The sequence below is a fragment of the Tachysurus fulvidraco genome, chromosome 13 (assembly GCF_022655615.1).
Source record: "Tachysurus fulvidraco isolate hzauxx_2018 chromosome 13, HZAU_PFXX_2.0, whole genome shotgun sequence".
NCBI classification, from domain to species: domain Eukaryota; kingdom Metazoa; phylum Chordata; class Actinopteri; order Siluriformes; family Bagridae; genus Tachysurus; species Tachysurus fulvidraco.
In genome coordinates this window covers 27,453,993-27,468,655 of record NC_062530.1, presented here as the reverse complement: position 1 = coordinate 27,468,655, position 14,663 = coordinate 27,453,993, and the positions used below count along the sequence as shown (strand labels likewise).

Here is a 14,663-nt window from a genome sequence, read left to right as displayed (position 1 = left end):
ATTCAATACAATAGTGTGTCTTCACCAGTGTGGTATTACACCATGTAGAGTACACACTATATGTACTCATTATTGCCATTTATTAGACAGAATTATTTAGTCAGGTGTTTTTACATTAAATTACATGTACCAATTTTATATTGGTCTTTTACTCTTTTAGACAAAATTCCTCCCCAGCTAGACAGGTAAAGCAAACAACCAGCATCGGCAAAACAACAGGGAGACAATCTATGGGAAGGTATCATTTTTCCTCTCTATTAAAACACATCACATATTAATGTGTATATAATTTTTACCTTTCTGTTCTATTTTATTGACAATGTGTCTAAGTTACAGTGTTTTATTTAAGAATTTATTGTTAAAGACTTAAATTAGAGTCAGTTATTCATTCTGAGTGTTAATTAATTCACTCACATGTTCTCTCTTTGTCATTCATTTAGTTTGTTGTGTTCTGATAAATGTTTGTAACTTTATTTACTTGTTCACTTGGTTTGTCACAGACACATATTTTGAGAATATTTTGTTTACTGATGTTCAAGTATTTAATTTTTTAATGGCTGAAGTTTAATTTAATTCATTTTTTTGCCAAATATGTTGTTCAAGAAGTGTATAAAAGTGTAATAAAGAAGAAACATGTTTTGAAATGACACTTTTAAGCTACATTATTTGTGTTAAAATCTTAATGTTTTAAAAAATGACACTGATAAACTATATTAAAACATGTTGTTTGTAGCATGACCGCTAAGGTTTAATTCATCATATCAAAAGGTTTAGTAAATAAATATTTATTTAATAGCAGTCCATTACTTAACAAACAATAATGTGTTATAATGTTTACAAAATCTGTTAAATCTGTTTTATAAAAGGTCTTAATTTTAAATTGTTCAAATTAATTAATGTAAATGTGTGATGTGTAGGAAAAATTGTAAAAGGAGACAAAACAATAATAGACAACATGAGAACATTTGCATGGAGGACAAATAGGATGATCACTATACTAGAATTTTACTGAGGTAAAGTTTAGTAGATTATTGATACCAAAGGGATACCTCAGATATTAATAAATGAAGGAAAGGAAAAACCAACAATTATGTTTAGAATATATTATTGTTTAGTATGCTGAGATTTCACTATCAAACTTCAATTTTAAGGGTTTTCCATTTCCAAGACATCAACATAATTATTACATAATTAAATTCACTTAAAGTCACTTATTATTTCAAATGGTTTCACACAGAAATGTTAACATGTAGAATGATGAGCTGTGCACAATCAGCAACACAGTCAGCTGTGCACAGTCAGCAACACAGTCAGCTGTGCACAGTGCCACCTACAGGATCAGGAATTGTCATCAGAAATTAAGTCAAGAATCTTTCGTTGTCATTTCAACAATATATATCTGATGCAGTGCACAGTGAAATGAAACCTTTGTCCATGACCATGGTGCTACATGAAACAACACAGAGCTAAGGATTTAAAGTAAGTTGTTCATGACACTTGAACTGCATCGTGTACAACCTAGTGCAAACAGTGTGAGACAAAAGACAATACAAAACACTGCAGGACAAATACACAAAATATGAATGTGTATGAGAGGTGTGTTTGGGTCTCACAAAGGCATCAAAATAAAAGGCAGACACACGAGAGCGAATTTCAGAGACTGTATTCACAAAAGCAATTATTAATACATTATCTGTGATAATTCTGTCTGGATGGCCATGTGGAGCAAACTGAGCCTTGCAGGGCCTGATGACTGTCTCCGCAGATAGGTCAGAAAGCAGTTCAATCTTCTAAAAACCTGAGAAATGCTCCACAATTAAAATATTGATGATGATGCCGATGACTGATCAAGTCCTTGCTGACAATTTTCCAAGGCCTGGTGGGGATGTAATGAGACATCATGGTTTGTCCTGTTGGTTGTGTGCAAATTAGTTGGTTGTATGCAAATCAGGTCAAACAGTTACTCACAAACTCTTTGATTTCCGTTTGAATACTAAGCCAATACAACATCTCACGAGCTTGATGATAACATTCATCCACTCATTTGTGGCTTTACTGAATGCACCTAAGCATCTCTGGGTACAGTGATTTGGGATTAATGACTTTCTGACCTCTGTACAAGATACCATCTTGTGCACTTATTTCCTCTCGATAAGGCCAAAAGTCTCTGATAATGTGTGGTGTACATTCAACTAAGAATGTTGGGGTCAGAGTGCAGGGGCAGCTATGATACAGTGCCCCTGGAGCAGGGAGGGTTGAGGGCCTTGCTCAAGGCTGTGCTGGGCCTTGAACCCCGATCCTCTGATCAACAACCCAGAGCCTTAAAAAGTTGAGCCACCATTGCCCAAGCCAAGGACTGAGCTGAGAGTGCAAAGCTAAGCTAAGCTAAAGTTGGCACTGAAGTGTCTGTGGTAATTACCTCAGGAGAGCCGAAGATGGAGCTGAGAGAGCCAAGCTAAAGTTAGCACGGCAGAGTCTGTGGTAATTACCTCAGGAGATCCGAGGACTGAGCTGAGAGAACTAAGCTAAATTAAGCACTGCTGTCTGTGGTAATTACCTCAGGAGAGCCGAGGATGGAGCTGAGAGAGCTAAGCTAAGCTAAAGTTAGCACTGCAAAGTATGTGGTATTTACCTCAGAAGAGCTGAGGACTGAGATGAGAGAGCTAAGCTAAGCTAAAGTTAGCACTGCCGAGTCTGTGGTAATTACCTCAGGAGAGCCGAGGAAGGAGCTGAGAGATCTAAGCTAAATTTAGCACTGCCGTGTCTGTGGTAATTACCTCAGGAGAGCCGAGGACTGAGCTGGAAGAGATAAGCTAAGCTAAGCTAAAGTTAGCACTGATGTGTCTGTGGTAATTACCTCAGGAGAGCCGAGTACTGAGCTGAGAGAGATAAGCTAAAGTTAGCACGAAGAGTCTGTGGTAATTACCTCAGGAAAGATGAGGATGGAGCTGAGAGAGCTAAGCTAAGCTAATCTAAATTTAGCACTGCCTCTGCGGTAATTACCTTAGGAAAGATGAGGACTGAGCTGAGAGAGCTAACCTAAGCTAATCTAAATATAGCACTGCCGTGTCTGATGTAAGTACCTCAGGAGAGCCAAGGACTCAGCTGAGAGAGCTAAGCTAAGCTAATTTAAATTTAGCACTGCAGAGTCTGGGGTAATTACCTCAGGAGACCTGAACACTGAGCTAAGAGAGCTAAGCTAAAGTTAGCACTGCCGTGTCTGTGTGAATTACCTCAGGAGAGCCGAGGACTGAGCTGGGAGAGATAAGCTATGCTAAGCTAAATCTAGCATTGCCATGTCTGTGGTAATTACCTTAGGAGAGCCAAGGATGGAGCTGAGAAAGCCAAGCTAAAGTTAGCACGGCAGAGTCTGTGGTAATTACCTCAGGAGATCCGAGGACTGAGCTGAGAGAACTAAGCTAAATTAAGCACTGCTGTCTGTGGTAATTACCTCAGGAGAGCCAAGGATGGAGCTGAGAGAGCTAAGCTAAGCTAAAGTTAGCACTGCAAAGTATGTGGTATTTACCTCAGAAGAGCTGAGGACTGAGATGAGAGAGCTAAGCTAAGCTAAAGTTAGCACTGGTGAGTCTGTGGCAATTACCTCAGGAGACCCTAACACTGAGCTAAGAGAGCTAAGCTAAAGTTAGCACTGCCGAGTCTGTGGTAATTACCACAGGAGAGCCGAGGACTGAGCTGAGAGAGCTAAGCTAAGCTAAGCTAAAGTCAGCACTGCCGTGTCTGTGTTAATTACCTCAGGAGAACCGAGGACGGAGCTGAGAGAGCTAAGCTTAACTAATGTTAGCACTGCAGAGTCTGTGGTATTTACCTCAAAAGAGCTGAGGACTGAGCTGAGAGAGCTAAGCTAAGGTAAAGTTAGCCTTGCCATGTCTGTGGTAATTACCTCAGGAGAGCCGAGGACTGAGCTAAGAGAGCTAAGCTAAGCTAAAGTTAACACTGCCGTGTCTGTGGTAATTACCTCAGGAGACCCAAGGAAAGAGCTGAGAGACCTAAGCTAAAGTTAGCACTGCCGAGTCTGTGGTAATTACTTCAGGAAAGCCAAGGACTGAGCTGAGAGAGCTAAGCTAATCTAAATTTAGCACTGCTGTGTCTGTGGTAATTACCTCAGGAGAGCCAAGGACTGAGCTGGGAGAGATAAGCTAAGCTAAAGTTAGCACTGTCATTCTGTGGTAATTACCTCAGGAGAGCCGAGGACTGAGCTCAGAAATCTAAGCTAAGCTAAGCTAAAGTTAGCACTGCCGTGTATGTGGTAATTACCTCAGGTGAGCTGAGGACTGAGCTTCGAGGGATAAGCTAAGCTAAGCTAAAGTTAGCACTGACGTGTCTGTAGTAATTACCTCAGGAGAGCAGAGGAAAGAGCTGACCGAGCTAAGCTAAAGTTAGCACTGCCAAGTCTGTGGTAATTACCTCAGGAGTGCCGAGGACTGAACTGAGAGAACAAAGCTAAGCTAAGCTAAGCTAAAGTTAACACTGCCGTGTATGTGGTAAATCCCTCAGGAAAGCCAAGGACTGAGCTGAGAGAGCTAAGCTAAGCTAAGCTAAAGTTAGCACTGCCCTGTCTGTGGTAATTACCTCAGGAGAACTGAGGACTGAGCTGAGAGACCTAAGCTTAACTAATGTTAGCACTGCTGAGTCTGTGGTAATTTCCTCAGGAAACAGTACATTAAACGTAAGAAAGATTATTTTGTGTCTTTGTTAAGGGCCAAGAGTGATTGCCGTTGTCAAGGTCTGTAGCTGTAATTAGAAAATCTTCATTCTTTTGATTTTTATTCCAGCTCTTCCTAGAGGCTCTCTTCCACTTTATCTTGGCTAAGATCATGGTGTCCATGAGTGGCAGTGTTTGCATCAGCAGATCAGCCAAAGGCTCACTATGACAACGATGGCTCCTCTGTCAACTTTTCTTAAGTCCCTGTCAGATACTTCTTCTGTTCCACAAAGGTCTTTAAAGCTCAGTGGTGAGGGACTAACAAGCCCCAGTTTGCCGTTTCAAGGCTTTGTTGCAAACTGAGTCCTTTCACAGAGAACTTCCATCCACAAAGAAATGGGTGTAGGAGAATAGACCGAAATCTTCGTTTTATGAAATCGAAAGAAAATAAAAATAAATGTTCTGTTGTAATTATCCTTTTACATATTGTAAATATTTGACTTGTACATGTAACCCTTTCACCACCAGGCTTGTTATAATAAAGTAAGAACCCCTTTAATTTACAGTTAACATTAGGGCAAAAGAGACATTCTGATGTATAAAAACTGTCAAGGGTTAAGTATGACTCACCGTTAAAACATTTATTTAGAAGCTTCTCAGAAATCAATATTATCAAATAACTTTTTTAACTGTCTGTTACAGAGGAGGTGGCTGCACACTGAATAACAAAGGCAGAGGTGACTGAGTCTGGAAAGACAAATAATAATTAAAAAGACATTTAAAAATGTGACAAACTGTCACGATGTGACACGGTGAGACACAGGCGAGTGAGGATCCAAATGCAGTTTAAGGTTTTTTAATAAACACAACACAAACAAACCGGCAGGCAACGCGGAACAAACAGGAAACGGGAACGTGTACATGCACACACCAACAACGACCAACAACATTGAAGTGAACAGACAGAGTATATATGGTGAACGAGAACCAATCACAAAACAGAGACAGACAAGGACTAAGACAAAACACCTGGGGAAGAGAATGAATGTAATTAGTGTCCATGGTAACAGATAGGTGGGCGGGGTCAACAATTAACATCAGGGAGAGACGGCAGACAGAAACAAGGGGAAAACACAGACAGACACATTACACAAACAAAGAAAAAACAACAATGTTATTGACTCGGATAAGTGCACAACTCCAATCTTACCATGTGATTCGCCAACTGTATGTGGAACACTATATGAAGTGGTCTCTGATCTCTAAAAATAAAAATATGTTTAAATAACTAATTTTAAAATTAAAACAGATTCAGCACAACATAATGATTTCAATATGTCAAGTTCAGTCATGTGATATTCACTCTTATCATCACTCAAACATCTTCTGAGCTGGCAAAGAAAAAGAAAAAATAAGATTAAAGAAATGTCTGAATGAATAAGCAGATTTAATACCACACTCTTACTTCACCTGCTTATCTTGCAGTAATAATAAACAGGAAACATTTTGTCTACTCAGGGAATGTTAATCATTTTAGACTTACATGCACATGCACCATCATGTGTTAGTAGACAGAAACATTTAAAATTCCACAATAAAGAAAAATAATACTTACCCTGATTGTGGTTGATATCAGTTCATCATGCTCGGAGAATCAAATCAAAGCCCCTTGAACAGTTAGTATATTGCCAACGGCACAGACATTTGTTAGTGGAACAAGGCCAAAACACAGACAATCAGAAAGGCTTTTTGTTCAGACTTGGAGAGCATTTCATATCCCAATTCAACAGAACTGTGCTCCAGTGCTGAGCCTAATGTGTTAAAACCTCACTTTTACTTTATGTACCTTATTTTAATATGTAATAAATTATTGAAACATTAAGTCTGTATTCTCATAAATATTGTCAATGTTTCATTAAAACTGATCGTTTTGTATTAATTTATTGTTCTGTGCTGTAGGAGCTCGTGGACGCTCGCTTTCCTCTTTCAGCTCTATTACTGCTAACTATGTAAGAGCTCCTGAAATATACGTTTGGTTATTTTAACCGTGTTTCAGAAAGAGCGGCAGGATTAACCACAGTAGCTAAAGCATCTTTAGTGTCTTCCACAGATCTTAATCTTAATCCCTTATATTTATTTTAGAGAAAGTGTAACAAAGTGAGTAATTCGAGCTGCAGTAAGAAAACGAATGAGAGAACAGTCATTATTGCCTCAGTTGAACAGGTAAGACAACATTAAAGTATAAAGTTAGTGAATGAAGGTTTTATTGTCAGTTTATCTACAAAAATAATTTAGTAGATAATGTTTAATGATCATTTAGCAATGTTCTTTTTTTAACAGTTAAATGATAGAATTTTATTATAATTTTCATTATAATAATCAGTATAAGTTATTTTATAATATTAATAATCAGTTAGAATGACTAATACACAGAGTTAAATTACTGCATGCGTGTAATAAGGTACTGGATGTGAATATGAGCTTAATAACTACAGTAAAGTATAAAGTTAGCCAGTTCCAGAGCAGATAACAAACCGGAGACCTGAACAGAGCAGCAGAAGGACAACACCAAAATAACTGACCATATTATTGTGTTAATATATTTCACCTTTAATAATGCAGTGAAATGAGCAGAGACTGAATGTTTACTACTTTATTCAGGTACATTACACTTCTCATTCATCAAATTCAGTTCAAATCAAAACCACATCAGTTCAGTTTAGTCCTTCATCTGCTTACAAAAATGGATCTACACACTGAACACATTTAAATCATTTCATACACATGTAAACAAACTCAGAGCTCTCAATAGGATACAGAATGTGTGGGATTGAAGCTCTTGGTCCAGCAGTACATACTCACAGTGAGTACAGGAAGTTGAACCCTGAATTCTCTGGAGGACTTCCTGTACATCAGAAATATCTCTCACACAATTGGAAAAAATACATCATTTGGTTTGGACCAAATATTGAATTTGTTTTTCATGATCTTTAAAATGTTTTGTAGGATTGTTCTTGATATTTTAAACAGTAGATTTATAAACGTAATGTTTTAACACTCTCATAATTCAGACTGCAGCACAGTGGGACAAAACATTTTACAGCACAAAGACATTTTAAGAGAGAAATTCTGGTCCAGAAATCACTGCTCTTTTTGGATTCACTTTCTATTAGAACCAGTTTGCTCCTTTCCATCAGCTTGGTGTCTGTCAGTAGTGTCTATGGCTGTGAAGTGTAATAGATCATTATTTTATTTCATAAGTATATCAGGTATTTTAGTAAGTTAAACGTATAGTTTATGTTTAGTTGATGTTTGTGAGTTGTGCTGTTTAATTGTTTTTCTGCAGTATGGTATAATCCATGTACCCTGTACACTTGTACTACATAATGACCTCCTGACTGAATCCCTTATCTGTACAGCTGAAGTTCCTCCTTTACTTTTGGTCTTATTTATATTTGGGGATTACAGTGTAGTTTTGTATTAGTAGGATTCGAGTGTCACGGTCTGCTGAGGCGTCTTCTGTCCTTCATTGTTGAGTTAGTTTGAATTGTTGTCATTATCTATTATCTTTTTGTGTTTTGGATGTTTGAGGGCTTTTTGTGTCCCTTTTTCTTGTAGTTTCCTGGTGAATTACTTGTGTTTGTGTCGTGTACTTCTGTACTGTTCTCTGGTGTTATATATGAACTGCCTGAAGTCTCTGAGCTTCTGATGTCAGTGTCTGTACTACAGCTGTCCTGGTCCACACTGCTTTCTCCCCGGTGTGTGTCTTTTATTTCTTCACCTCTTTGTTCCGTCTTTACTGTAGAGGGGTCAGGTTCTGAAGTGGACTGTTCATCAGACTTAACAAAAGGCAACAAATTCCATGCTTTTCGTAACAATGACTCCTTGTCATACCTGTAATAATAATACAGATGTCAGTGGGTTTATCATTTAGTCACTATCTTTATCATTTAGCACATTTGTGGGAAGCTGTTGTGATTTAAATTCTGTGTAAAGGATGTAAATATTAAGTAAATGTAAATAAGCAAAAGCTCCAACACTGTAATGTGTATTATTGCTCTTTCACTGGAGCTCTATCTGTTTTGTCTTTAATTATCAGAACAATAAAATATTTTAAATATACCACATTTACTGTAAATACATAAACACTCCACTTAATATGGTAGAAAAGTAGAATAAATAGGAATAAACAAATATATCCTTTTCCTTTCAGTGAGTGAGTTAGGAGCATGTTGGACTAGAGGAACCAATCCTACTGAAATGACAATAAAACTACAGGTATTTCTGAGAAGAACAGTAACAGATCAGTTCAACGTCGATCAGATCAGAGCTACAGAGTTAGATATTAGCATAAAGTGATGAATTATAGTTTTCTTTAGTTCTGATACTGAATACTAAAGTTTATCTCTGTGCTTCTGTCAGTAAGATTTTTATTGTTCCATGCTGCTGATTTGTCCAGATCCATTACTCTGATATGACGCTCTTACACTTACATTATAATCTACAGAAAATACACATTGAGTACTGTGTGTGATAACTTTACTTACATTAACTGTCCTCCTGAACTCTTCAGTATCTCAGAGAGCTTCTTTACTGTTGAATCTGTTAGTTTATTCTCTCTCAGATCGAGCTCTTTCAGATAAGAAGAGTTTGACCTCAGAGCTTCAGTCAGAGCAGCAGCATCTCCATCTGTTATGCTGCACTTCTTTAACCTGCTCACAGGGAGATAATGATGTAGGTGTGAACATTAAGAACCAGGTTCATGAACTCATAGTTAATGTAACACAAACACAGACATTAAATTAAAATAGAGATTATGTTTTGTTAGTGTGTATCAGGAAAGATCTGATTCACAGAAAACATAAAGATTGTGATTTCAGTTGAGTGTGTTTCATCACTGAGTTACTCACAGCAGTTTCTCCAGTTTACACTCGTGTATCTTCAGTAGATCACAGAGCTTCTTCACTCCTGAGTCTCCCAGTTCACACTCACTCAGATTCAGCTCTCTGATGTGTGATGGATTTGTACAGAGAGCTGAAGCCACATCAGCACAGGATGATTCACCTTTTACACTGTTCTGTAGTCTGCAGAGAGAGAAAGGAGAAAAGATATTTAGGTTTAATTACGTTTCCTCTAACAGCACAACTTGGAGTAATAATAATAATAATACATTTTATTTAAAGGCGCCTTTCTAACACTCAAGGTCACCGTACAAAAGAAGAAGAAAAACAAAAAATATAGTTATACAATACTTACATAGAAAAAAAAAAAGAAAAAAAAAAAATTGGACCAACATTACAAATCATGATCTAGAATATGCTAAACTAAACAGATGAGTTTTAAGCTGAGATTTAAATGATGAAAGAGAATCAATATTACGGAGCTCAGATGGAAGTGAGTTCCAGAGCTGAGGTGCAGAGTAACTGAAAGCTTCGTTATTCGTTATGTTCCCCATCGTTACAAGACGGACAGAGGGAACAATGAAATGAGTGGAAGAAGAAGACCTAAGAGTGCGAGTTGGTTTTGGAGTATGAAGAAGATCAAGAAGATATGAAGGTGCAAGATTGTGGATAGCTTTAAATGTTAAAAGAAGAATTAGAGTGTTCACTTATATCAATATGAACAGTGGTTCATTCACCAGCCTCTCTTTATTCTCTCTCTTTTTTCTGTCTCTTTAATATTTCTTCATTCCCTTTCTCTATTCTCTCTTTATTCCCTCTTTTTCCCCTCTTTATTGTCTGTCTATTCTCTCTTTATTCCATTGCACTGCATTCCTCTGTATTACTGGACTAATGGACTGTTTATTACTCTGTTCACTGTCTACCCTTTATTATGACAGTAAGAATTACTGTTTTTATATGTAATGCACATATTATTTGAGTGTTTTAATACATTATATGTGCTAATAAATATTTATAAAGTATTTTTTAATAAATTATTTTTGTATGATTATGACAAACCCCACAGTAGAATTTCTTACTGCTAAAATAAGATTTTTGTAAACTGTTCGATATTTTTAAAATGTTTAATTTAATTATGAAGACATTATTACTCACTTTAGTGTCTGCAGTTTACATTTAGGATTCTTCAGGAAATCACACAGATTTCTCAGTCCAGACTCTCCTGGTTTATTACAGTTCAGATTCAGATCTCTCAGGTGTGAAGGGTTTAAAACCAGAGCAGAAAACACATCTGAGCAGTCATCATCTGTCATACTGTCTTTCTTATACAACCTAGAGAGAGAGAGAGAGAGAGAGAGAGAGAGAGAGAGAGAGAAGGAGGTTAGTCTCTGTCACTATTACACCCAGTGTTCCACTTTCAGTCCACCAGAGCTGGATAAATCACTCCTGACTAAACAAGAGCAACATAATAAAAACAGAGATCTGTGTGTTTATAACTGTTTCTTACGCAAGTTTCTGCAGTCTGTAATGTGGATCCTGCAGCAGAGCTGAAAGCTGCTTCACTTTGATGTTCTTTGGTGTTTTGGTGCTCAGATCCAGCTCCGTGTGCAGTAAGGGGTTCTTACTGAACATGTCTGTAAGACACGTGTAGGCTTCCTCTGCATCAGGACTTTTTAACAACCTGTAGAGGTTTGAAGGAAAAGTTATTTTTAACAGAAATTATATTTGTTTAATATGATATTTGTATATATCATCATTGCTTATAGAATCACCTCAGTGTCAGGTTATAAACTTTGTTGTCAGTAAGTAGTTTCACTCCTGAAGCTCCAGGGTCGTTCCCTCTGAGATCCAGCTCTCTCAGGTGTGATGATGAATTCTGTCTCAGAGCTTCAGCCAGAAAAGTGTATCCTTCCTCTGTTATACTGCAGTCTGAAAGTCTACACAAAATTACACCAATTGTATTATTTTTATGTAGGAAAGGTCTGTAAGTCTCTGTAAAAACCAGGAGTATAAATGTGGCAGCGTTCAGTGTATAAATTAACTGTATTTACTGTTGTTGTTCTCTTTGGGAACATGTTCTGAATTACACATTTGTGATGTCTAAATTTTTCTGAACTAATAAAGAGACATTATAAAGTCAGTACTGATAACTGGACCATACCAGTAAATATAAATGATTTAAAATATATATTTCTCTATTCAGTCTGACACGTCCTCTCAAATTCAGCCTGCTTTAATAAAAATAAATATAAAGTGCAGATGAAAAAATCTCAGAGCTCGTAAAGTTTTTCCACATTTTGGTAGGTTTTAGCTTCACCTTAAAAGAGATTTAACTCATTTTTTCCCCTCAGTGATCTACACACAATACTCCACAATAACAAGGTAATATATGGATAATATTTTCCTTTAGCTGCTCATTCACGTGTTTTTTTTTCTGTTACAGACATTTAATGTTGTAGAAAGTCCCCAAAACAGGTAAGTTCCTGTTCTTACTCACATTACAGCAGCTAAAAAAAAGTTTTTCTTACTTGAAGTTAATAAGTAAAAAATGCAGCTTACACTAAGAAAGTCTTTGTTGTGGAGACTTTAATGTCTTAAAGTTATTGATACTGGAGACTCCTTCTGTAAATGTACTGGGATTCACAGATGATTATCCTCTTGAGACTCGAATGTCCTCATATGAGGACATAACATTTTCTCAGACCTTCATTGTCTATATATATTTATTGTGCCAACCTTATATGAGGACTGTTAGGTATAATTCTTTTGCGAAACTGCTTCCTTGAAAACACTGATTAAATTTATAGTTATCAGCTATGAATTAAGAGAAACAGTCAGTAGAAATTCTAATGTACACAACAGTAGCATACGGGTCTCAGGAGGTTAAATGAGAATGAATAAGAGACTGTCATTTATAGTCTTACCCCTTTCCCTTCTGTGGGGGCATTAGGGACATTTGTCCAGGTAATTTCAAAATAACTAAATTATTTCACAGATTAGCTTAATTTTATTAGCATGATTAGCATGTGGGTAATAAGATGATTTCTAAACTGACTATGAAGTGTGTATTAGACGTTACCTCAGAGTCTCCAGTTTACAGTGTTTCTTCTTCAGTTCCTCAGAGAGCAGCTTCACTCCTGAATCCTGAATCCTGTTCTTACTCAGATTCAGCTCCTTCAGGGTGGAGTGTTCTGATCTGAGAGCTGTGAGCAGAGCTGAACATCCTTTCTCTGTCAGATTACACTCACGGAGTCTGAAAACACAATAAATCACAGGGTTTTTCTTTAACACTTCTGTATGCAGAGGAGCGTCTATTCTCCTCAAACTACTCATTACTACTGAAAAAGACTGAAAACTAGATGAATGATTGATCCCCTAAAGACAAACCATTCAACATTAACATCACTAACTGAACATTACTGAAGTTTACAGATTAATATAGAATGTAATTCCTTACTGAAGTGTTTCAGGTCTGCAGTGTGGATCCTTCAGTAAAACAGAGAGCTGCTCTACTTCTGAGTCTTCTTTTATTTTCCCACTCAGATTCAGATCCATCTGCAGTATCGGGTTTATACCCAGAGCTTCAGTCAGATGATCAGAAGCTTTCTGTGCTTCAGGACTTTTCAACACCCTGTAGAGAGAAAGAACAGAGAAACATTAACACTAATTATATTTACAGCAACGTGGTGCTAGTTCTCAGTAATTGTTTGGTCCATGGTGGAAAATTAGTATTAAACATTAGAAATATTACTTCAGCTTAATCTTTTACTGTAAATTTGTTTCTTTATTACAAAAAAATTTAAATAAAGTGTGGCCAAAAATATCAGTGTGCTACACAGTGGTTCAAACAATAAAACTTTACTAATAACTCAGAATTAATGCTGTATTTTACATGTACTGGTGAAAGCGCTCACCTCAGTGTCTTCAGTTTATATTTTTTATCATTCATCAAATCCCTAAGCTCCTTTATTCCTGATGCTCCAGGGTCGTTCCCTCTGAGGTCCAGCTCTATCAGGAGTGATGAGTGGTTTGACTTCAGAGCTTTAACCACAGCAGTGTATCCTTTCTCTGTTATATTACAGTCTGAAAGTCTGGAGAAGGAGCAGAAAGTTCACCATCATCAGGAAACATTCATAATGCTAATTATCTCATTACCTTGTTTGTGAGAATGTTCTTTATTTACCCCATGTGGTACATGAACTCATTTGTAAATTATGTAAAACTGACAATACCTGTAACAGTAATTACATTATTGATGCCCCCTCATTGGAACTAAACCACACACTGTGGATAACTGATGTCTGTCACATGAAATCACTCAAACCAGCCAGTGCAGCAGCTCATTATCACTGTCAGAAGACCTTGACAATGACAAGCCAGTCCTGGTCCATCTTAAGTGTTGTAGTACAAATATGTTTGTTTATGGCCTGATGAATATGTTTTTTCTAGCTTAGAATACTATACATTACAATATCGCTTCACTGGTGTTTCAAACACCCCGTCTTTAGTACCCCAATGGCACTGGCTCTGCTAACACATGTTCTTTGTTAATATGTTCATTATTAGATTCTGTGTTTTGGGGAAATTTACCCCTGAATGAGTTTCTGACTAATTTATTCCTACATCATACAGTATATATGAACTTATAGAGAAGTAAAAATATAATTTATTATTTGTCATATAGTAAAGTGTACTATTAAATGTCTTACACAAGCTTCTGGAGTTTACAGGATGACTTCTTTAGTAGAGAAGAGATCTGAACTGCTCCTGAGTTTCCCAGTGTGTTCTCACTCAGGTCCAGTTCTGTCAGGTGTGAAGGGTTTGAAGTAAGAGCTGATATCAGATCAGTACAGCCTCTGTCTGTAACACTGCTCTTATTCAGCCTGCAGTCAGACAACACAACTGAGAAAACGTCTTTAACAACCCACAAGATCAACCATCAAAAATAATTCCAAGGTAGAGAAACTATTTAAGGATTTCTGTTACTTTTAATAATAATTCAAGTTTATATTCAAAGATTAATCCAGCTGGTGGTTGTAGGCTATTAAATAGAGTTTGTATAAATGGTATTAAAATACATATATCTGGTCATTACAAAC

The 14,663-nt window shown here is 37.0% G+C and overlaps 1 protein-coding gene and 2 long non-coding RNA genes across 3 annotated transcripts in view; 1 reads left to right on the top strand and 2 right to left on the bottom strand.

Annotated features, from left to right (window-relative positions):
• Positions 1–9,655, top strand: part of LOC125146171 — a 1,103,650-nt gene extending 1,093,995 nt beyond the window's left edge. The window contains exon 4 of the long non-coding RNA XR_007144650.1: positions 9,576–9,655. This is a non-coding gene — a long non-coding RNA (uncharacterized LOC125146171). The remainder of the gene's footprint in view (positions 1–9,575) is intronic.
• The window catches only part of LOC113657299, a 1,727,325-nt gene that overhangs the window by 1,544,204 nt on the left and 168,458 nt on the right, over positions 1–14,663 (bottom strand). Inside the window, exons 75-78 of the mRNA XM_047822072.1 lie at positions 14,274–14,447; positions 13,479–13,655; positions 13,022–13,195; positions 12,644–12,817 (exon numbers count right to left, since the gene is read on the bottom strand). Of these exons, the coding sequence (XP_047678028.1) occupies positions 12,644–12,817; positions 13,022–13,195; positions 13,479–13,655; positions 14,274–14,447 (699 nt within the window). The remainder of the gene's footprint in view (positions 1–12,643; positions 12,818–13,021; positions 13,196–13,478; positions 13,656–14,273; positions 14,448–14,663) is intronic.
• Positions 1,648–5,441, bottom strand: LOC125146178. Its single transcript, XR_007144660.1, has 2 exons — positions 5,294–5,441; positions 1,648–1,910 (listed from the first exon to the last, which is right to left on the bottom strand). It is a non-coding gene; the product is annotated as an uncharacterized LOC125146178 (long non-coding RNA).